Raw genomic sequence first — 24666 nt, 5'->3', positions numbered from 1 at the left:
GGACTTCATCAATTCTCACCAGGGAACCAGGGAGGCACAGGCTCACCTGCTCCATTTGCAGGGGGTCAGGGCTGGATTCAGTGGTTCCAGAAACCCAAACTACAATGGCTTAAAAAGCACTTTTTGTTTTCATGTAACAAGGAGTCCAAAGAAGGAAGTCCAGGGCTCATGCAACTACTCAGGAAACCAGACATCTTTTCCCTTTCTCTACTGCCACCTGTCGTGAGTGGCTCCATGGTCACAAAATGTTCGTTGCACCACTGGGCAGCGTCTCCACATTTCAGGCAGGAAGAAAGACAAAGGACAAAAGATGCATGTCTATTGAGTTTCTCCCTTTTTATTTTAATTGGGAAACAATAAGTTTCCTAAAAGCCCTACCCGTTAGATTTCTGCTTGTCTCATTGACCAGAACTATGTCAAAATCCCAGCTACAAAGGAGCCTGGAAGCAGAGTTCTTTAACTGGGTACACGGCTACCCTAAACAAAATTGGGCTATGTATGTAGGAAGGACAAAGAGGATATTGGATATTGGACAGGCAACCAACATGGTCTGCCACTGGATATACCAGGCATGAAATCTTTTTCAAAGTCTTTATATCTGGCTCTCTGCCATTAAGTGTACATACTTATTACTTTGGTTACTTTGCAATATTTCTGTTAGAGAATAGAGGAAACCATACATCTTCTGAGCCCCAAATGGGAAAGCATATGTTGCAACTGGATGTCACCACTTGGGCCAATGTCTCAGATAAAAAGAGGGAAGCAGGTTGTCTTGTGTCCATGGAGCTGGACTGTAGCAAAACCTCTCTCTACCCTCTGCTAAGAAGATGCGGGAGGGGTGTCTTGATTTCCTCACTGTGCGTATTTCATTTTGGACTGAGGCCCAGAGGGTTGAGTTCCTCATACTCATCAGAGTTTACAGTGTACTATCACCACTGGTCTGCCAAATTCTCTCTCTCCCTCTGTCTCTCATTAATTTATGTGCTTTTAAAAAGCAATCCCCATTCCCTCCTCTTCTCCTCCTGATACCATAGGCAACTATTGTGATGTATTTAATATGTAGTTTGTATTTTTTGTAAATGTTCTTGCATAATGTGCACTAAGGGCTCATAGTGCCCTTAATTTATAGAAATGATACCGGGTCACACACTTCTTTCTGTTCCGTACTTTTCTCACGCAGCATTGTGTTTTTAGGATCCATCCAGGCTGCTTTACGTCCATCTAACCCAGTGCTTCTGATAGCTGCGTAATACCTCCCAGTGTACATCCACCACACTTTACCCATACACTCTGTTATGAGCTGAATTATGTTCTCCCAAAATTCATGTGTTGAAACCCCAAACCCAGAACCTCAGAATATAATCATTTTTGGAGATAGGAGTTTAACGAGGTAATTAAGTTTAAGCGAGATCATATGAGTGGGCTCTAATCCATGTATCTGGAGACAGGGCTTTCTTTCTTTCTTTATTTTTGGCTGCTTTGGGTCTTCATTGGCACAGGAAGGCGAGTGGGGGCTACTCTTTGTTGCGGTGCGTGGGCTTCTCATTGCGGTGGCTTCTCTTTGTGGCAGAGCACGGGCTCTAGGCATGTGGGCTTCAGTAGTTGTGGCTCGCGGGCCCTAGAGCACAGGCTCAGTAGTTGTGGCACACGGGCTTAGTTGCTCTGCAGCATGTGGGATCTTCCTGGACCAAGGCTCAAACCCGTGTCCCCTGCATTGGCAGGTGGATTCTTAACCACTGCGCCACCAGGGAAGTCCCTGGAGACAGGGCTTTCAAAGAGATGATTAAATCCAACTGAGACTGTTAGGTAAGGTTAAAATCCAATATGATTGGTGTCCTTAAAGAAGAGAGAGAGACACCTGGGATGTATGTGCACTGAGAAAAGGCCATGTGAAGACACAGAAAGAAGGCCGCCATCTGCAAGCCAAGGAGCGAGGGTTCAGGAAAAACCAAACCTGCCAACACTTTGATCTTGGACTTCCAGCCTCCATAGCCATGAGGAGATAAATGTCTGCTGTTTAAGCCACCGAGTCTATGGTATTTTGTTATGGCAGCCCTAGCAATCCAATATACAGTCTTTCAGAGACATCCAGATTTCTTTCAACTCTTTTGTGGAAAGTTTTTGAAGCCAACAAACAATCTTTCCTGCAAATCTGGCAATACTGTATAGCTAACATCTGATTATTACTTAATGCTATATCCTCTTGGAGTTCTGAATCTTTCACTCAGTGCCTTGTTAAAAAGAATCCTATCCCTGGTTTAGATAACCCAGGCCTAAGATTTTCAGTCTGGGAAAATAAAAAAATAAGATGCAGAGTACCAGCTTTAGAATGATCACGTGTTTGTGAAAACGGGTCGGGGGGCGGGGAACCTTCTAAGTGTATATGTCTGAATGACTGTGGGGAAGAGAGGGAAAGGGTCAGCAGTGGACTGGTAACATCTGTTGCCTTTCGGAGACGGTAATGCAGGAGAAGGGGCAGTGTTCTTTAAACATATTTGCATTATTTCACTGTTTATGTGACCGACCAGGATTGGGCTCGGAGTTGGGGGTGTACAATTGAATGAGACAGTGTGGGGTGCCTGGGACTGACTCAGGGCCAGTGGGGAGATCAAAAGCTTGTTACCGGGATCTAGCGTCTATTGAGCTTACCACACGCCAGTACTAGTCTAAGCACTTGGTGTTAACTCATTTTATTCTTTAAAAAGACTTAATTTTCATGAAGCACTACTCTTATCTCGATCTCGCAGATGGGTCAGTTAGGCAGGAAGGGGTTAAGTAGCTCATTCAGAGCTGCACCGTTAGGAAGTGGTGGGCGCAGGCTTGGAACCGAGCCCGGGCACCTTTGCCTTGCGCACACCGGCTCCCTGGATCCACCATTCCTCCTGGAGTCGCCGGGGAAAGGCCCTACCAAGGGCTGGGCGTTGCAGGGCTGCGGCGGGGTGAGGTGCCCTAGCTGCAGGGGCGCTCACTCCTGCCCGGGAGAGTCTGAGAAAGACTCACGGAGTCGGTGAGCCTTGCATTGGCTCTTGCAGGGTAAAGAGGTGTTCATCAGGGAGATTGGGGCCAGGCGGGCACGGGGCCAGCACCCGAGTGCCAGGGTGGGGGCGTGGACGCCGGGCAAGCTGCGGGACTGAGGAGGAGCCCCCCGGCCGCGGCCGCTGGGGGACCCCGCCTTAGTCCCCCTGCTCCCTGGAGGCTACACACACACACACACACACACACTCCTCGATCCCTGTGACCCTCCCCGGGCCGGTGCCCACACGCTTCCCGGAGCAGCCGCGCCCTGGGGGAAACCCCACCCTCTCTTGGGACCGGCCGGAAATCCCGGCTCCCGGAGTTGCGCTGCGCAGTCCCAACTCCCTGCTTCAGGTAATGGAGCCTGCGGACGTTGGTAAGTAAATATGCCCACCCCACAGTTTTAGAATCTAGACTCCCCTGTGGCGGAGCGTTTGCGTGCTGCTCGCCCTCTCCTAATGCTGAGTAACCTCTGCGTCTTGCCCTCGGAAGAAACTTGGAAGCAGGACGCCCGGACCGATGCTTCCTGGCCCGTGCAGGTTCTTGGAGAGATGGGAGACGGCTGCCGGAGGCAAGGGCGTGGCCTGGCTGTATTTTGGGTGCCTGGCATAGCTGCCTGCACCTGGGAGGGGGCTGGCGAAGGAACTTGCGGGACTACAAAAGTGGGACAAGAGTGGAAGGAGAAGAAAGGCAGGGGTCGGAATTCATTTAACGGACGGGTATGGGCGCGGCGAGGAGGTGGGATCCGGGGGCGAGTGCGCCTCGACCGGGCATCCCACCTGGCCCCCTTCCTCTAGCGAGTGGGGCTCGTCCTGATCCTCGCCTGCCTCCGCAGTCGCGCCCTTTCCACGGGTGCTTCTGGACTTATGGCGAGTCCAGAATTCTCAGCGGCTGCCTTTTTTGCGACAAAAAAGACAAGTAGGAACAGTAAGGTTTCGGGTCGAACCACCTCGATCGCTCCAAGCAAAATGTCCTGAGAGCTCAGGGCCGCCTGAATCATCTTCTCTTGGCCTTGTCTGCAGGCAAGTTTAAACCCAAACAGACCCTGATTTCCCCGTTGGTGCCAAAGAAAACTCGCGCTTGAAAATGGGGCTGAGCGCAGCGCCACCCGGCGGTTGTCAGGTGTTCCTGAGACTGCTTGCCTTAGAACGCAGCGCTCTGTCCCTTTGAAAGATGTGCATGGACGTCGGTTCTTTGTGTTTGATACTTTTTCTTAGAATTCGCTTCATATGAGGAGAGAAATGGAATATTTGCACTCCAGGTAGTTGTTCAGTGCCCTAGCGAAACCTTAGCAGTGGCTAGGAAGAATTTGTGTGGGTTAACGTTGTTCCTTGCCTTGGAGATTTCTAAGGTAGCCTCAGTTTCCTCTTCTGTACAACTGTGCACTGGCAATGATAATAATACCTATCTTATAGGGAAATTATAAGGGTAAAATGAGATGATAAGTATGACGTGCTTAACACACCAATAGAAACAGTGAATACTAAAACGTGATTGATGTTAAATGATAATGGCAAAGTTGATGACGGGTAGACCCTGCTGTCTGGCCTCAGCGCAACACTTAGGGAGCCATAAGAATCCAGTCACTTCATGGCATTGACTACATGTTTACTGTGTTCTAGGAGCTTCAGGATGGTTCATGCTAAGAGCTGGACCCTGAAGAAGCACTTTGTAGGCCACCCTACTAATAGTGACTTTGAATTGAAGACAGTCGAACTCCCACCCTTAAAAAATGGAGGTAAGTCATACTCATTAGATTTAAGTTGGAAGAGACTATATCAGTTTGCCTTTGCTGGATAACAAACTACCTCCACATTTAGTGACTTCAAACAACAATCATTTATTAGTTCACAATTCTGTGGGTTGGCAGTTTGGGCTGGGTTAAGTTGGTGGGCCTTCTGTAGGTCTCATCTGGGCTAAATGGTTAACTTAGGATGGTCGTCACTCACATGTCATGTTAGCTGGCTTTCTGCTCAGGTGCACGCCTCAGTTCTCCTCTATGTGGCCTTCCTAGCTGGCTGGTTTGAGCTCTTTGTTTTCAGTGTGATTTCATAAATCTAGAGCAGCAGGAATTGGCAAGATCCAATATGCAAGCACTTTTCAAGCCTCTACTTATATCATGTTTGCTAATATGATGTTCATCAAAGCAAGCCCAGATTCAAGGTGTGGCAGTAGACTTCTTGATGGGAGGACGGCAAAGAAGCCCGCACACAGGGATGGGTGGTATCTGTGGCCCTTTTGCAAACGGCCGCAGAGACCTTTTCAAGGCTGTGTGTGTGAAGCCTCAGTGTCATGTTAGAAGATCCCTCTACTTTCCTTGGTAATTGAAACGCATGCTTGGGTGCATTGTTCTTCCTGACTTTCGCCAGCCCATGGGGAGGATTTCCTCTCTGTCCCAGTGAGCCCCACGATGACAGTAGGGTAAGAACTGCCTAGCAGCAGTGTGAAGACCTCAGACTATCCCTGTGAGCAGACAATATCCCTGCAGAAATTGAAGGGAGAGAAATGGCGACACACCCCATCACGTGTTTGGAGATAAGCTTTGCAGAGCACGTGCTAAAGGGTGTCTCTAAGGGCTATTTTCAGGTAGGTAAGCTTTGAGAAAAGGGCATGCAATCAAGTAGCATGGCAAAGTTATCGATCCCATCTAGATTGGGATAGCCAAAACTCAGAACCAAAATTCCAGAGGATGGGTGCATGAGGGTCACTCCAGCAAAATGCATGTATTTTTTAATACTAACTGAGGCTGGTAATAAAACCCTATGTGAGCCCTGTAACATAGTGGTTACAAATGTGGCCCTGGTCAAGATACTTAACCTAAGCTTAAATAAAATGGAAACAATAACTGTTCAGAACATCGTATGAAATAATCTATGTAAAGCATGGAGTGAGTGCTGAGTAAATAAAAATTTTTAATTTTATTTAAAAATTTTAAAAATAATTTTTACTTTTATTAACTGGACTGAGCCAAAGGTGAGAGCTCTTCTTGGCTCTTCAATAGAAAGCACAGATGAGAGGGCAACCCGGAAGCAGAGAGATTGTCTGTGTTTATTTAGAAGGCCAGAGATAAGGCATCAGGCCAGGGTTTCTAATTGCCTGTGGAATGCTTTATTTTGTAGAGGTCCTGCTGGAAGCTTTGTTCTTCACCGTGGATCCTTATATGAGGTATTATTTTCCTCCAGAAAATTCTTATGTTGTGCATTGGACACTACTTTGACGTGGTCAATCTTTTAAAATATCCAGCTGATTCAAAACGCTGTGACTTCCCCCTGTTTCTCCCAGTAGGATGTCAGTGATGGGATTCACGGATGCTCATCTTTTTCAGGCCAAAGTCTGAGCAGAGCAGTGAGGGATTACACTGGCCCCTTTACTTTACAGCCATCCCCTATCTTCATGTGCACAATTTACCTCTCATTGTTCACCAGAATTCCTTCCCAAAAACGTAAAAGAAGAAAGGAGCCAAGCTCGAATTTCTCCATTTCACTACTGGCAAATAATTTGGGTAGAGAAAGACGCTAAGACTAAAATTAGGTTTTCTTGCCTTTCCTTTACCTATATTCTTTTAATTTAGGTAATCTGCAGTCGACTAAAACGTGTGTACTTAGTAAACAGTTCAGGGAGAGGAGAGAAAAAACGCTTTCACTGGCCACTGACTCAGTAACTTTTTGCCTAGGTAAACAATGCAGCCATCATTCTTTTAAATAATTTTTTTCATAGTTGATTGGTAGAGATTAAAATCTAAAGTGAAAAATATGTTTCCAAATGTTAACTAGCATCCCTTTTTGTGTGTCTGGTGTTTTGGGTAACAAGTACCCAGTGTACCTGGCTTATGTTTTTTTGTTTTGTTTTGTTTTTTTATTAATGTTTATTGGAGTCTAGTTGCTTTACAACGTTGTGTTAGCCTCCACTGCACAGCAAAACGAATCAGCCATACATATACATAGATCCTCTCCCTTTTGGGTTTCCCTCCCATTTAGGACACCACAGTGCATTAAGTACAGTTCCCTGTGCTATACAGTATGTTCCCATCAGTTGTCTATTTTATACATAGTATCAATAGTATGTATGTGTCAATCCCAATATCCTAATTCCTCCCACCCCACCCCTTTCCCCCTTGGTATCCATACGTTTGTTCTCTACATCTGTGTCTCTATTTCTGCTTTGCAAATAAAGTCATCTATACCATTTTTCTAGATTCCACATATATGCATTAATATATGATATTTGTTTTTCTCTTTCTGACTTACTTCACTCTGTATGACACTCTCTAGGTCCATCCACATCTCTACAAATGACCCAGTTTCATTCCTTTTTATGGTTGAGTAATATTCCATTGTATATATGTACCACATCTTCTTTATCCATTCCTCTCTTGATGGACATTTAGGTTGCTTCCAACAGTGGGGGTGGAAGGCAGGTTGCATTGGGTTATCAAGTGAATGGGAAGTGAAGAAACTTGGCTGTTAAAAGAAGAAGAAGAGAGAGAGACGAGGTAGAGATAGGATGAGATTGTAAGAAAGGGACAGTAAGAGAGGAGAATGTTGAGGATTCAAAAGAGAGGAAGGGCTAAGAAATGGAGGGTAGCCTCTGAAGAAGAGAAGAGGCTGGTGTCCAGGTCACCTTGAGCCAGAGGATGAACACCTCTTGCTTAGAGAGAAGAGTGAGTGATGACAGGGACAGATGCTGGACCAGTTGAGAATTCCTCTCTGAGGGCCCATATTTTTTCTTGAGGAGGAGAGACCAATGGCTAAGAGTTCAGATGGAGAGATGTGGTAGGGTATTAAATCACGGAACATGAAACTCAGTACCCCTCTGTGGCCATTAACCATGCAGCATCGGACTCACTGGAAAGGAAAGGGGTTTCCTGTGTCTGAATGTGCTGTCTCTTTCAGGGTTGTGGAAAGTAAAAATTCAGCCTTCCCAATAGGAACTACTGTAGTGGCTCCTTCCGGCTGGACAGCGCACTCCATTTCTGATGGGAAAAACCTGGAAAAGCTGCTTGCAGAGTGGCCGGACACGTTACCACTGTCTTTGGCTCTGGGAATGGTTGGCATGCCCAGGTGAGTTTCATGGGTTTATTTCACTCGTTTGAATACCTGACATCCTGGTTTTCCAAAATGGTTGGTCCAGAACTTGATCAACGAGAAGAGACTTGAGATGTTCTAGGCTCAGGGGCTGATTAGAAAGGATGATGGGACTAAGAAGGGAAGAAGAGGGGCTAGAGTTAGCCTTGGGACTGAAGGAGAGAGAGGGGAACTCAGGTGCAAAGAGAAAGTGACAGTGAGGACAGCATGGGAGGGAGGGGGCGCATTGTCCCTCTCAAGCCTCTGGTAAATGGCGTGACACAAAGGAACCGGCTCCTTCTGTCCCTGGAAAGGTCTTGGCTTCACCCCTCACTCATGTCTGCCTCCATTTCAGAGTTTAAAAAGGGAAAAAGAGTTCAGTGTACCTTGGCCTTTCTGTACTGTCTCTGATAACTCACCTCCTTTCCACATCTGAGTTTCCGGAGGTGTCAGGGGATCTGAAGTTCAAATAACTGAGATGAATCACGGTATAGTTGTACAGTCAGTGTGGTGCAGATTTAAAACACTCAAGTGTCTCTTGGCCTTATCCCTCAGGAAGACTCTTGGTCGGTTCATCCTGTGTCTGCCCTCCAGGGCCCAGCTGCACTTTGCACCTCAAGTTTCCTCTCAGGTCCTGGAGAAGCAAGGTCAGCTGAATTCCCTTTGAAGTCCCCCAAATTTTCCTAGCCTGGAAAGTTTCTCTAAGTAATTTCTCTAAGTTGTGTGATCCTTTTCTTTCTTCATTCCTTCTTCCCACCCTTCCTCCTCCTTTCTTTTCACCCTTTGAAGGACTTCTAAAGAATGAAACGGAAATATATATATCCCCAAATGATCAGCCTCCAGCAAAACCAGTCCCATACCCCCCAAGTTCATATAACACACAGAATTTGAGCTCCTCAGAACTGCCACAGCCAAGAGACAACATTGTGAAATTAGCGGATGCTTAAGGCACTAAACAGAATGACAGCCCTTTCCGGTCTTTCCTGCCTGCCCGTACCCTCTACTAGTGACAGCTCTTCCTCTCCCACCTTGTTATCCCACCCATCCTTCTCTAAATGGTGAGCTGGGGGTAGGAGCACGGGGGTGAAGGCAGACATGAGGAAACCAAGGAGCCAGTCTCCCATGACTTAGTTGGAGAGAAAGTAATTGGTAAAATATTAGGAGATTTGAATTCTAAAAACAGAGGAGAATGTATTCATTTGTGGGTACATTTCTCATTCACCCATTTCAAGCCCCTAAGGAGTACGCTTTTACTCCAGATAATCAACTTCATACCAGTGGTTCTCAAAGACTGAGGGGGAGGGGTTACATATGCCATGTTTCTAGCCTCCATGAGCAACACACCACCAATTCTTTGAGAATTCCTGCCATTATGCGCCCTTACCAGTGGGATGGGTCTACCCTTCCAGAATGCTGGAACTTCTGCTATAAAAGAAGTTGAACTTTGAAACCTAGGGTCTTTCAGCTGTCCAGGCTCCAAAGATTTAACATCCTCCCAAAGTATTGCATTATTTCCTTCAATAGGATCTCTGTCTTCTTGTTAAGCTGGAAGAGTTCAAGTGTTTTGCTCTCCAACCTGTTGATTCTATCCAGTCCCCCTTCGTCCAAAGCATACCTTTCATTTTCCCTCTAGGATTTCTTTACTGCTGGCTTCTTCATCCTATCTCCATTTTACTTTTAAAAGGAGGTGATGTTTGGGAAAGACCTTGTATATCTTAGGTCAGTATGTCTAACTGAAGGCTGATTTTGCAGACATCTAGACGGGAGATTGGGGGAGGGGGTGTACGGGTTGTCATGGGTGGAATGACCCAATCTGAAAATGTACCTTCTGCTTCTCTTTGGGAGTTAGGCTAACTTGCCTAGCATACTCTGATATCAGCATTCATTAAGGCGGTGGTTCTCAGTTGCTTGCATTCATAAGAATCACCTAGAGTCCTATTAAAATTCATATATCCACATCCCAGTATTTTTGAATCAGTGGGTTTGAGGCAGGGTCTGGGAATCTAAATTTTTAATAAAGCTCCAGGTGATTCTGAGACAAGTGGTGTTCCATCCATCTTTTGAAAACAGTGGGTTAAGGGAATATTAGATATTTGGAGCCTCAGAAAAAGTGCTGTTTGCCTTTCACTGCTTTCCCTTCAATGCCCAACTCTAACAAGCCCTCAAATGTAGTCAAGGCTGAATAAGCTTAAGTCACGCCAACGTGTAGTTTGTTTTACACAGAAATGACTTTATATGAATTGTTTGAAATTTTGCCAGTGGCTTAACAGTCACCGTAATGGGTATAGATTTCATGGGCTCAGACTCAGGGGTGCAAAAATAGAACTTAAAATGTTTCTACTCCTGTACTTCATTTCTATCTCAAGCTGGTGTAGTAAAATAAAACCTCCGTTAAACCAGTGATTTCTCCCATCATTTCAGGTTTAAAACTCATAATTTCCTTTGTCTTCTCCCTAGGGTTGATGCAAAGCTCCCAGGGCTAACACAAACCCAGCAGAGGGGGGACAAATTCTTGCTCTTTTTTTTTTTTTTTTAAAGGAAATTTTAATGTCATTAACATATATCAGAGGTCATTATTTTTTTTTTAAGTATTTGTTTATTTATTTATTTATGGCTGTGTTGGGTCTTCGTTTCTGTGCGAGGGCTTTCTCTAGTTGCGGAGAGCGGGGGCCACTCTTCATCGCGGTGTGTGGGCGTCTCACTGTCGCGGCCTCTCTTGTTGCGGAGCACAGGCTCCAGACGCGCAGGCTCAGTAATTGTGGCTCACGGGCCCAGCTGCTCCGCGGCACGTGGGATCTTCCCAGACCAGGGCTCGAACCTGTGTCCCCCGCATTGGCAGGCAGATTCTCAACCACTGCGCCACCAGGGAAGCCCAACTTCTTGCTCTTGATCTTAGTTTTGTGTTGGTCCCCCCGTCTCAAAGTGTAACTTTTCTCATTGAGTCCTCAGCCACATCCCCTTCCAAGCTGGAAATCCACTGAAGTGTGGTGGTTTCTTGACCTAATCCCCATCGGTGCTATGTGAGCTGCATCTTTGCAGGCCCACTAGTCGTTTCCCTGCAAGCTAACTTTGGCATCTCACTAGGGATGAGATGGGGAGATTGCAGCTGTTCTTTCATACTACTCTGGAGCCATGGGAAGTTCAAGATGTTTCTTCCTGGCCCTCTCAGGCCTAGACACCATATACCGTTATATCTGTTTATGACACAATGATGACATGGAGGCTTTCCCCATGAAGCTCGCCATCTCCCTAGAACTTACATAGGAATGAGGCATAAGCTCTCTGTTCTTGGATCCCTAAAGTTTAAGGGGGATCTATTTTCCTTCACCCCTGAAACTTCGCCTGAGACTCCCCCCTTCCAGCCACCTCTCTGTTCCCTCCCTAGTTCCCATCATCTTTTTTCCTCTCCTGGAGGTAAAGAAGGAGGAGGTGGCCCATTAGTGGCTGGTAATATCCATTTCCTATATTTTCTGTCTTTTACCTGGACCCATGGCACTGAGCTGCTGAGAAGGTATATATAAATGAGATACAGGGGAAAGAAGCAAATTTATCCACATAGCCTTACTTTTCTTCCCTTAGCCTAAAAGCCTGCTCTGGCCGGCTTGACATCTGTGGTGTGCAGGGTGGAGAAACAGTGCTGGTTAACGTGGCCGCAGGAGCAGTGGGCTCCGTTGTGGGGCAGATCGCTAAGCTCAAGGTGTCTTCCTCCGTAACAGACATTTACTCAGCACCCACAGCGTGCCCTGGGAATGCAGAGGTGAACACAGCAGACCTTTTGTCGTCTCAGGGAGTGTGGTCTACTAGTCTATTTCATTGAGAAGCTGGAGATTGGGAATGACTGAGAAATGGGGGGAATGGGGGAAATGGTGCAGCAAAGATGACCTGAACATTGTAATTTGATAACACTGCAGGTCTCAAGTCAGGAATGGCCTCTGCTAGAGTAGTGAATTTGTAAGCAGTAACTATTTTCATAGTTTTTACTGAACATTTCTTGTTACAACTTAATCTCCTTTCTTCATGATTGCCCCCAACAATTAAAAGAGGGACTTGAGATCAGCCAACCAAGAGTCATTACACACACGGCCCCATTGCAAAAGGCTACTGCAGTCAGCCCAGAGCAGTGGGGCCCCAGCTTGCGAACTAACTCATGGGAGGCACGCAGGGCATGGAAACATTGCCTCTGATCTGGACAGGTGTCTGTGCTCAAGAGATCTGATTTGATGGTAGGGGTACAAGACATCAGGCAGCTCACACATGCTCAGGATGTATCACATAGTGGAAATGTTCCAAGGTGATCTGGTTTGGTTTATCCTTTGCCAGAGGCTGGATGTTGGATTCAGGATCTAGTTTCTAGGGAAACAGGGAGAATACAGATGAGTACAGGACTACAACCAACAGCCAAGGGTTTGGGCTGGTCTTCAGTGCTAATGGGAGCTTGGAATACAAATAAAGAGATGAGGCTGTCATACAGGTTGCAAATTCTGCAGTTAAGGAATTACATTAGTTTTCTAATGTTAAACCATAATAGCATTTTGAAATAATCGTTATTTACCAATGGTGTATTATGAATTTATACTTTTGGATTTGATTTAATAACATTTTATATAGAATTTTTGCATCTATATTCATAGGTGGGTTTGGTTTAAAGTCTTTTGTTTGGAACTTATCAGTGTTTAGCTTTGGGTTATGCTAGACTTACAAAATGAATTAGTAATACTTCCAAAATTCAAATTTTAAATGTTTTATTGAAACTTTAAGGGATTTTTATTTCAAAAATTTGATAGGACGTATTTTTTAATTAGGGAAGAGCCGTCTCTCTCCCTTTTCTTTTTTTTTTTCTGGCTGTGCCATGCAGCATGTGGGATCTTAGTTCCCCAACCAGGGATCAAACCCGTGCCCCCGGCCATGGAAGCGCAGAGTCTTAACCACTGGACCACCAGGGAAGTCCTGATAGGACTCATTCTTAAACCTATTCTTTTAGAAACTCTGTTAGAGACTGCCATGCTAAGAAGTTTGTGCTTAATCCTTAGAGGAATGACATGATTAATTCTGCATTTTAGAGAAATCTTTTTGACCCTGGGAGGAGAATAGTTCATAGGGACACAATACTAGAAAAAAGAAGTCAGATTAGGATGCTCTTACAATAATTCAGATAAAAATTATGATACCCTGACAGTGAAGATGGGACGTCAGAGGCAGCTTTTAAGGATATTTGTTGAAAAAGAATAAACACCTGGTGATTGGATGTGGCTAACAGGAGAAAGGAAAGCATCTCCTTTGACCCACATGTTTCAGGTTTGGATAACTGCGTGGTATCACCCACTACAATAAAGAATAGAGGAGGAACAACAGGTAAGAAGCAAGGAAAAAAAAGATTCCATTTTAGACACATTGATTATGAGGCCCCTTAGGCTCTCCAAGTGAAGATTGTTATAGGTCGTTGGAAATACTGATTTGGAACTCAGGAGAGAGGCATGGCTGGAGTTAATAAACAAGGGAATCATCTGCATGAAGGTGGAAGTGAGGTCGTAAGAGTAAATGAGATCATCTTATGAGAGTATAAGGTTAGAAGGCAAAAGGACCAAGGATAAGAGATTTTGCAAAATCATTTTTTCTTGAATCATGAAGGAATGGAAAAAGTATATGGCAGTTGTTTGTACAGATACATGTACGAACCCAAAGGCCTTTCCCCAGTTGGAAGTGAACAGAGGCTTATATTCTGGTCTTCACGATACATTCAGAATAGAAGAGAGCTTCCAGAAGATCTACACTCTATGTACCAATATAATCTCTAGTCTCAACCTGAAAGTGCTTCTCAGAATGCACTCCAGTTCCTCTATGATTAGGCAGCATCTAGTCCAATGCTTTGGGCCAAATCACAGAACACAGGGCAGTTACCAGGAGGGCTGTCTTTGACATGAGAGTCCCAGGGCAGAGCCAAAATTATAGTCTAAAGAGTCACTGCATCAAGAGATAGCATGCAAGTCATTGCAAGGGAGAAGAAGCCCCAACATAAAGAAACAGGAGAGTCAAGCCAGCAGGTTGAAATGAGCTGCAAACCACCTAAACATAGGAGGGATCGGTGGGGTGGTCAGAGGCAAGCTGAAGTTATGGTTGGGTTGTATCATAGGTTAGTTTAGGGACGAATTTCACCTAGGGGGTCTGTTGGCCCATTATATATGTGGCTCAGCACCTAGGAGGGTGTTCTGGAGGAACCTGGCCATTCTAGACTAGGAGGATAGATTTGGCCCATGCTTGTGGTTTATAAATAGTTTCCATTTTTCTACCCATTTAGGGCTGCAAAGTTGTTGGAGCAGCAGGGTCTGACAGAAGGGTTACCTGCCTTGAAAAGTATGGATTTGATGTTGCCTTTAACTACAAAACAGTAAAGTCTTTGGAAGAAACTTTGCAAAAAGCCTCTCCTGAGGGTTATGATTGTGATTTTGATAATGTAAGTACAAATTGGACTTAATATCTGATTTACTAGCAAAGCAACAAAGCACTATATGAGGGAATCTACTTCTAGAGTTTCCATCTAAAAATATATGAGGAAAGCACATATGCCTTTTTTTAAAAACAGCTTTATTGAGATATAATTTACCTGTTTAAAGCATAGAACTCTAATTTTTAGTGTATTCACAGAATTGTACAACCCTTGCCACAATTTTAGAACATTTTCATCACCCTGAAAACAAATGCTTGTGTTCATTAGCAGTCACTCCCCTTTGTCCCCCCAAAAGTGATATTTTGTGACTGGCTTCTTACATTTAGCATGTTTTCAAGGTTTTATTATCTGTCATTTTGATTGTGGCTATCCTAGTGAGTTTGAAGTGATATTTTGTTGTGGTTTTGATTTGCATTTCTCCAATGGCTAATGATGTTGAGCATCTTTTCATGTGCTTATTGGCCATTTGTATGTCTTCTTTGGAGAAATGTTTGCTCAAATCCTTCGACCATTTTCAGCTGGGTTATTTGTTGAGTTGTCAGAGTTCTTTATATATTCTGGACCCAAGTCCCTTATCAGATACAGTCAATTCTCAGTATTCCTGGTTGCTATGTTCTATAAAGTCACCACAAACACTGAACCATTGCTCCTACTGGAAGTGTGCACACACATGCACATATCTTACATAGATTACAATCTTAAGTCCTTCCTGTAGCTTCTCTTTTCTTTATTTCAAAAGAGAAAAATTTTGTTTAAAAGTGTTAAGTAACTTGTCTGAGGCTGCCCCAGGACTAATCCTCCCACAGTTGGGATTCATACTCCATTCAGCTGGCCCCAGAGCTGGAGCTTCTTGAACCACTCTACACTGCCCCCTACTGTCTTCATCCTCTGGTAATCTCTGGAATGAGAGCTGAAAAAAGAAGGCAGACCCTTGGCCTTTTTTGACCTTAGCTGGGAACTTTGTGTCTCTTTTGCCACTAGCCACTCTGTGTATGTCTGCAAATGACCAGGGAAAGCTCTATGAGTATTGATTTTGGGGTTATAAATAAATTTTAGCAAGTCATCCAATTCTCAAATACGGAATATACTTATAATGAGGATCATTAGTTATAATATCTCCTGTATAGGGTTTGCAAATATTTTCTCTTATTCTGTGAGTTGCTTTCACTTTCCTTTTCTTTTCTTCCACTTTCTTGATGGTGTCCTTTGAAACACAGAAGTTTTAAATTTTTCATGAAGTCCAATTTATTTTTTCTTTTGTTGCTTAGGCTTTTGGTGTCACGTCTAAGAAGGCTTTGCCTTATCCAAGGTCACAAAGGTTTACTCCTATGGTTTTTTCCTAAGAGTTTTATCGTTTTAGCTCTTACATTTAGGTCTATGACACGTTTTAAGTTAATTTTTGTGTATCGTGTAAGGAAAGAGTCCTATTTCATTCTTTTCCATGTGGATGTCAGTTGTTCTGCACCATTTGTTAAAAAACTGTTTTTTCCCCTGTTGAATTGTTTTGGCACTCTTGTCAAAAATCAATTGACTATAAATGTAAGGGCTTATTTTGGACTCTCAAGTTAGTACTATTGATCTATATTTCCGTTCTCACACTGTCTTGATTGATATAGCTTCATAGTAAGTTTTGAGATCAGAAAATGTGAGTCCTCCAACTTTGTTCTTGATATGGTTTCTGAGTTATTTTTCCATAGTTTTAGATAAGGCAATGAGATTATTGAACTGATCAGAAAACCCCAAATTATGATGAAGTAAAATTTATAAGTTATACAAGGTATATTTCTACAGTCAAATGAAAATGCCTAGTTTCTAATGTCTTTTTCCAACTGCAATTTTCTGCCCTGCGGTGCTAATTTAATCAGTGTTTTTGCTGCTAAAACAAGTATTGTGAAATGATCATTGTGAGTTAATGATTTTCCTGAATCTTCTAGGGTTTAGATTATTTAAAGGTTTTGGTTTTTTGTTTCCCTGTCTGTTTAGGTGGGTGTAGAGTTTTCCAACGTTGTTATCCCCCAGATTAAGAAATTTGGAAGAATTGCTATACGTGGACCCATCTCTACATATAACAGAACCGGCCCCCTTCCCCCAGGTAATGAGCTCACGCACATGATCACAGGTGTAGAAAGACGGGACAAGGAGAAGATTCACAGATATGGTATAGGCCAGTGACTATCGAAGTATTTAAAAGATTTCCTAATATTCTTGATGAAATAGTATTTATTAAACTAAAAATATATAATTGTGTATATTTGTGCTAAATCAGCTTATACTGGATTTTGACATAGAGAAATAACAGGAGCTGAAAATATGGAAGAAACAGAGTTATTAAAAGTTTTAGTTTTTTACCTACTGTTTTCTGCAAAGTTGTAAAAAGCCATGATTTGATTTAGAAATAGAACACGTTGTCCTGGCTGGTAAAAACTTAGGGTTCTTCAGGATATTCGGGATGTGCTGGAGGTTTGGGGGTGGGTAGACAGTGGCTTAATGTGGTTGAAGGGAAAACAGGCTGCCATTTCCTTCAGACAGTAGTGGGCAGAGTTTCCTGCAGCAGCACCAAACTGACAATTTCCACTACAAGGGAAAGGAACATGCATTTTCTCTCCATCCCTAGAATGTCCTTGTTTTGCTTCTCCTGTGCCCTGCCATGCCCTCCATCCCCCACTTCTCCACTCTCTTATGCTGAGACCTTCCCCTCCCACCTCCATGCTCAAGTAAGTCCAAAAGCAGTATCAACTAGAGAACTATATTCATTAAATCTCAATTTTCTAAGAGATGTCGTATAAGCCTCTTATTTTACAGATGGTGAGATGGATGGCCAAAAGGACCAGAGACTCTTTTAATCCTATTAGCAACAGGCTCAGAATAAAAGCAGATCTTCTGAACTCCTCATACAGAGTCCTTTCTGCTACAAATGATTCTGTGCTGTTGGTGAGATTACAGATTTACCTGTGGTCTAAAAATAAAAAAAAGGAGAAAGAAGAACAAAAAGGAATCTTCCAGATTACCATCAGGATCCAGGCAACCACAAATAAATGATGGGCTTCACTCGTGGGAATGAAACCTTATAACCCTGCTAGTTAACAACACCTCGGCTGCACTGAGACAGGTGGGTGGGAGTGGAAGAGGCTGAGGAAGGACCACTTGTAGATTCCCTGCTGGGTTGTGAAAAATCAAAGACGCTACTTTCTCCAAGAAGGACACTCCAGGTGCACCTGGCAATCTTATTAGGGGCTTTTCCCCCCATATTTTTCTAATTGATGCTAAGCTAGAGTCCTGGGAAATCTTCCTGCCAACTGAGCAGAGGTCCAGGATGCATTTTCCTGACCACAGCCAAATATTTTGGACACAGTAACTTGATCTAGGCTTTTAAGCAATTAGTCTTTGCAAGTTCAGCGGCTCAGGTCTCAGGTCTTTGAGACCTATCTGGCCTTGTGGACAAGCTGGCCTTGTCCATTCTATTTTAATCAGGTGAGATTCTGCTCTGCCTCTGATCTCCAGAAATTCTAACATATTTCACTGTTAGGAGAGCTTGGAGGCAAGTAATTGTTTCCCCCAGCTTTCATGCCACATTTGTTTTCTACTCGCAATAAAGAAACCACATCCCCATCAGCGTGGACAATCCCAGAAACAGTATTTCATCCTCTTCCAAGATGAGAAAATGAGGACTCCACTTCTTAACCCAAGAGAAATATGGCTGGGGTGAGTCTTCCGGAGAAGCACTCTTTCTGCAAGACTAATCTAGCATTTGGACGTGTCCCTCTCGTGTCTCACTCATCTTTGCATCAGTTTCTTTTGGTTCAGGACAAAGCCCTACTTTTCTTTCTTTATCTCTTTTTTTTTGGCTGCTTTGGGTCTTCATTGCTGCAGGCGGGCTTTCTCTAGTGGCAAGCGGGGGCTACTCTTCTTTGCCGTGCGTGGGCTTCTCATTGCGGTGGCTTCTCTTGTTACGGAGCATGGGCTCTAGGCACGCAGGCTTCAGTAGTTGCAGCGTGTGGGCTCAGTAGTTGTGGCTTGCAGGCTCTAGAGTGCAGGCTCAGTAGTTGTGGCGCACAGGCTTAGTTGCTCCGCGGCATGTGGGATCTTACTGGACCAGGGATTGAACCCGTGTCCCCTGCATTGGCAGGTGGATTCTTAACCACTGTGCCGCCAGGAAGTCCCAAAGCCCTACTTTTCTGACTGCTGACATTACTTTCTTCAAAGTAGCAAGTGGGAACTTTAGGCCTGAGTAATGCCAGTTAAGAAGGATGCTGAAGCTAGATTCTGCCAGTCGTCTGGGCTCTTCTGGCCCTGATATTCCCTGGGCATTTTCACCTGATTTCCTGGTACTTGTAAGACTATGCTCAGGTGTCATTCCCTCAGTTTCTGGTCACTTAGGATCCTTGGGAAAATAAACCAGGCAACCAATACGACCTTTTCTCTCACGCACAGAAGAGTACTATCTTTTTTACAGGCTGCAGGGTAGCCCTGTGCTTTTCTACGCTGGTGGTTCTCAAAGTGTGGGCCCCAGACCAACAGCATCACCGTCTCCTGGGGACTCGTTAGAAATACAAATCCTTGGGGCCCACTCCATCTCCACAGTCAGAAGTTGGGTGAGGGGCCCAGCAATCGCTTTTCACAGGCTCTCCACGTTATTCTGACACTTATGAAAGTGTGAGACCCACTGTTTCAGGCTAACTCTTGGTATCTTGAAATGGCGAGGGCAGGGGCAGGTGTGGGATTTGCTGAGCCCCTTGATCTATTGTCTTATAGGCTTGTAGGCCAGGGGTGGACACTAGTTGTTTTGCATCCGCTTTGAGAACAGAACAGAAATTGATAGATTTACGCCATGAAATGACTGTATTAAGCCATAAGGAAGAACATGCTAAGTATTGTGAATATCAGGGTATTCACCCTTGAGTAGCGCAGAAATGTTTCACGTGTTATCTTCAGGACCTCTTTCTGTCCCCTAGAACTGTTTGGGAAGTTTTTGGTGGACCTTGCTTCTGGCAGGTGAGGGATGAACAGTTCCTGGCTGCGTGGCCTGTACAAGGACTCCATGTGTGTGTCGGTTTCCCATGGCTGCTCTCTTACCACAAACTTAGTGGCTTAAAACAGCACAAATGTATTGTCTTACAGTTCTAGAGGTCAGAAGTCTAAAATGGGTCGGCAGGGCTGCATTCCTTCTGAAGGCTCAAGAAGAGACTCGTTTCCTTGCCTTTTCCAGTGCTAGAGGCCGCCTGCGTTCCTTGACTCATACTCCCTTTCTCCATCTTCAAAGCCAGCAGCACTGCATCTCCAAATCTCCCTCTCTCTCTCTCGCTCTGATCTCTGCTTCCATCATCACATATTTTTTCCCGACTCCAATTTTTCTGCATCCCTCTTTCCCTTACAAGGACCCTCGTGTGGGCCTACCTGTATAATACAGAATAATCTCCCCATCTGAAGGTTAACTTAGTCATATCTTCAAAGTCCCTTTTGCCACGTAAGGTAACATATTCACAGGCTCTGGGAATCAGGATGTGGACGTCTTTGGGGGCCATTATTCTGCCTACCACAGAGTGCATGTTGACTTGTGGGCAGTCCCGTGGGTCAGAAAGAGTGGAGGAAACAGAAGGGAGGGCACTGGGAGAACTCTGACATGCCTTGTACCGCTTGCGTTTTCACCATGGCCACCTGCCTGGGCCCTGGTGCCCAAATGTGCCCTCCTCTTCACAGGCCCACCCCGGAGGCCATCATCTTTAAGGAGCTTCACTTCGAAGGCTTCCCCGTCTACCGCTGGCAAGGAGAAGTCCGCCAGAGGCTCTGAAAGACTTGCTGACAGGGGTCTCAGAGGTGACAGGCTCCAGAGCCACTCCTCCACCAGATCCCCTTCCCTTTGGATGCTGCAGATTTCATTTCCACTGGGAATATGGGTTCATCTCACTGCTCCGCCTTTTATAACAAAATACCTGGAAGTCTTGTCTGCACTCACCGTCTGCAGTCCCTCTTTCCATTCTTTCTTAAACCCGCCTATCGGGTTTTGCACTGTTGCCCTTCCACGGACACAGCTTTTGTCAAGGTCGCCGATGCCCCTCACACCGTGAACGCCAGTCGTCGGCTCGTAGCATCATTTGGCTGTGGGGAGTGTTTGACAGAGGGCATCACTCCCTCCCTCCTTCCTTTGGCTTCCCTTGGCTCTTGGTTTTCCTCACTGATTGGTCCTCCTCAGACTCCTCTGCTAGCTTCTTTTCTTCTCTCCAAATTAACAACACTGTCCCCATGCATGGTCCCTGGGCCTCTTTTCTCCTCTGTCCACTCTCTCTCAGCCCTTCGTTATCTCATCCACGCTCTTGCTTTTAAATATCATCAGTATGCTGACAGTTCCCAACTGTCTGTCTCCAGCCCAGATCTCTCCCCTGAGCTTTAGACTGTTCAACAGCCATGCTTGGATGTGCAATACACTTCTCCATCTCTGTCTTAAAGAGTTAAAAACCAAAAATGTCTTGATCTTTCCTGCCAAACTTGCTCTATATATAGACTGCACCGTCTCAGTTATGACAACCTTTTTAGTTGCTCAATTCAAAAACGTTGAAATTATCTTTGATTCCTTTCTTTCTCTCATATCCGTGTCTAATCTGTCGGGAAATTCTGGTGGCCCAACCTCGGAGATACATTCAGAATCTGCCCTGTTTCCCCTCCTCCACCGCCACCATCCTGGTCTCGGCCACCGTCTCATCTGGCCCGGATGTTGTGGTGGCCTCTAATCTGCTCTCCCACTTTTTCACCCCTGCAGACAATTCCCAACACAGCAGCCAGAGCGATCTTTTAAAGCGTAAATCACACCAAGTCATCTTATGCTCAAAACCCTGCAAAGCTCCCCATTTCACTTAGAATAAGCCCTGCAAGGCTGGACACTATCTGGCCTCCGTTACCTCTCTAATTTCATTTCTTACTGTCTCTCCCCACACCCCTCCACTTCTCTGTAATTGCTTACTTAATTCTCACCCCCTCCTTCAAGTTTTTGCTGAAAACTGCCTTGTGAATGAGGAAGCTTTGAACACTATTTGACTTTGACCCTATTTTATATTGCAATCCCCCTTCACTGGTTGATCCTCTTTATCTTACTTTGATCCATAGCAATTATCATCTTTTAACATAATATACACTGTAATTCACTTATTTATTATACTTATTGTCTGTCTCCCTCCCATGAGAATGTAACCTCCACGAGGGCAGCAATATTCATGCATTTTGTTTTCTGATGTGTCCACACCACCCAGAATAGTCTGAATAGGCACTAGATGAACATTGTTGAGATGAATGAGTGTTAGAGGGGCATATATTTTGCCATGGCTCTTCCAGGTCCTAGAGTGGAGTCGTCTTATAGCCATGCCTTACAGATCCAGAGGAAGAATCCAATCGCTTTGTCCTGAGCTGTGATCATTTTCCCACCTTACGCCATGTGGAGTTTTAGTCAACAGAAATCTGAATAACCGAGGTGGCATTATTTTCGTTTCCCAGGAGAAAAGTGGTACCATACTTCCTAACTCCTGGCTTCCTGATCATTTCCAAATTCAAAGACATAGACTGCTCCCCTGGCATCCCCTGGAGCTTGGCATTCTTCCCAGTCTAACACTCTCCGAGTGCTGGGCTGGGCTCTTTCCAGGGAGCTGGGAAGAGTGGGATGCTTTTAGAGTTCCCAGTGTGTAGCCTCTTTGTCCCTGTTGGTGAAATCAAACATGATCACAGCTGACAGCAGACACCACTGTGCTGGTGTCCCAAATGCTTTCTTCCTACAAAGTGAACCTAATTATAATTTTGTTCTAAGTAACTAGTGAATTGGTTTAATTTCTCTCTCATCTACTTATTTCTTTCTCATCCGTCCCCCTTTTTTTAATACACTTTTTATTTTAGAATAGTTTTAGAGTTACAGAAAAATTCCTGAGAGTACAGAGAGTTCTGTATTCTATTATATCCTAATTTCCCATATTATTAACATTTTATATTAGTATTCAAGCTCTACTTTTAACCTCTAAACTTTTGATTATAGCTTTTGACCCTTTCCAGGTTCTTGGCCTCTTCAAGAACAGGAATGAGCTGGGGCTTTCTATTGATAGTTAAGTGTTCAAATCCCAGCTTCCCTACATACTAGTTGAGTGACCTCAAGCAAATAAATAGTCCCTCCATAAATCCATAAAGGATGCTAAACCATCACTGGATACATTAGGGAAAAACAGTATAAGGTAACTTAGATCTCCACATAAGACCTCTTTAAAATAATGTGAGAATGTGAATTAGTTCTGTTTAGTAGACTGTGCCTTCTAGAAAAAAAAAGAGAAATGAAAATCCTTCTTCACTAAATGAACTCTTCCCTCCCACACTCCTAAATGAATGTTAAACATGTATTGAACAAATCTTGGCTTGAAGGGAAGACATATTATTAGACTGCCGTCGTATTTACATTTCCTGAACAGGTTCTGCCTCTTCAGGGGTCAAATAGAGGTAATGATGCTACAGCATTGGGCTACTGGAAAGATGAACACAGATGATACCCTGCAAGGATGTCCCCTGCTCCATCTGCGTCCACCTCTTCTGAGATCATTACATTATTAAATTTTTCTGTTCAGTTTACTTAGAAATTAGTTAATTGCTTCCTTGTGACATTTCTCGTATTGTTATACTGTGATCTGACGCCTATTATTAAACTCTTATGTGTACTGTAATCTGTTACATACACTGTGTATGTGGGTCATGCCTCCCAAATGACTATAAGTTCAAAGAGAATAGGGTCTCCACTTCCTAGTTCCAAGTTTCCCATGATGTACTGATAAATTTGTTGCTACAATGAGTATATAATTTAGAATATAAAATTAATCTATTATATTTGTTGTTGTTTTGATACAGGGTAAAATCCAGTACCATGAACACATCACTGAAGGATTTGAAAACATGCCAGCTGCATTTATGGGAATGCTGAAAGGAGAGAATTTGGGGAAGCAATAGTGAAAGCATGAACAAAAATGACACATGGAATCTAGAAATCATTTGGATGATTACTTAGTTTCTTTATAATCATTTAGTAAAAGGTACGCTGTCTTCATGATCTAAAAAACATTAATTGTAATGCATTTGATCTACCTAATAAAATACATTTAAGTGGAATATAATTAGCAAGAGAGAGTGAAAATTTCATATTGAACAATGGCCAAATGAACTTACTGCCTGCTATAGTTCCCTCAGGGTTATGGTAGAAAATAATGGCTTTTGAGTCCAAAAGTTTACTGCTTCTGTGACCTTGAACTTCTGATTTTTCATCTGTAAAGTGAGGACAGTAACATCTGCTTCACATACATATTATACATTTGTTTAAAACACCAGCATAACACGTAGCATATATTAGGTACTCAGTAAGTGTTAGCTACCTCCCTGCAGAAATCAGTGAATTTGAAGTGAAGATCACCACCCCTATGGCTTATGGTTACACAAGGAGAAATAACCATTGCTGACGTACACGGACTCAGGGGAGCCCCCATTGGTCCTCTGCGGGCAGGTCTAACGTGGCAGACCAAGGAAGGAATCTATCGCTTACAACAGCTACAAAAAAAGATAACATATGGGAATCTTTATAAGCCAACAAAAATGTGAGAGATTATTATAAAGAAAGCTTTGAAACATGACTGAGGAACACAGAAGAAGACTGAACATGTGGAAGTTACCATGCTCTTGGACTGGGAGGTTCAGTATCATGAAATGTCAGTTCTGTTGATCAATTCTGCTACCAAATAGAGGAGGGATCAAATTGGAGTACAAGGAAAAAATAAGAGAAAAAAGTGTGCGATTGTGTGTGTGTGTGTGTGTGTGTGTGTGTGTGTATAAAACCTCTGGAAAGATGTAATAACCCAGGGACAAGAACTGAGGTGTGCCTGAAAGATGGGGGATAAGAGAAAAACTACACTTTTGTGCTTTTTGAATTCTGAATCTAATGAACAAATTTATTCACTATTACAAATGCAATTAAAAAAATTAAAGTCCCTGTGCTTCTGTGTCCCCTTCCCATATGGGGGAAATAACATATGCTTGAGAAAAAACTCAGGAAAAGGTGGGGTCACCCCTAAGGCTGGGCGCCCCCTGGTGTTTTTACCTCTCGAACTTGTCCACAAGTTTGAGCCTCCAGCAGCGTGT

General features: G+C 44.0%; 1 protein-coding gene across 1 annotated transcript; it reads left to right on the top strand.

Moving 5' to 3' along the window:
* Positions 1–3205: 3205 nt before the first annotated feature.
* On the top strand, positions 3206–24463 carry PTGR1 (prostaglandin reductase 1). The gene is given in 10 exon segments (XM_036856435.1): positions 3206–3391; positions 4638–4753; positions 6135–6180; positions 7908–8075; positions 11658–11775; positions 14374–14529; positions 16507–16622; positions 20221–20300; positions 20303–20337; positions 23389–24463. Coding segments are annotated over 9 exon segments (924 nt in total). The 5' UTR covers positions 3206–3391; positions 4638–4647; the 3' UTR covers positions 23488–24463.
* Positions 24464–24666: the final 203 nt, after the last annotated feature.

The sequence above is a fragment of the Balaenoptera musculus genome, chromosome 6, assembly GCF_009873245.2.
Source record: "Balaenoptera musculus isolate JJ_BM4_2016_0621 chromosome 6, mBalMus1.pri.v3, whole genome shotgun sequence".
NCBI lineage: Eukaryota > Metazoa > Chordata > Mammalia > Artiodactyla > Balaenopteridae > Balaenoptera > Balaenoptera musculus.
This window is presented reverse-complemented; position numbering and strand designations above follow the sequence as displayed.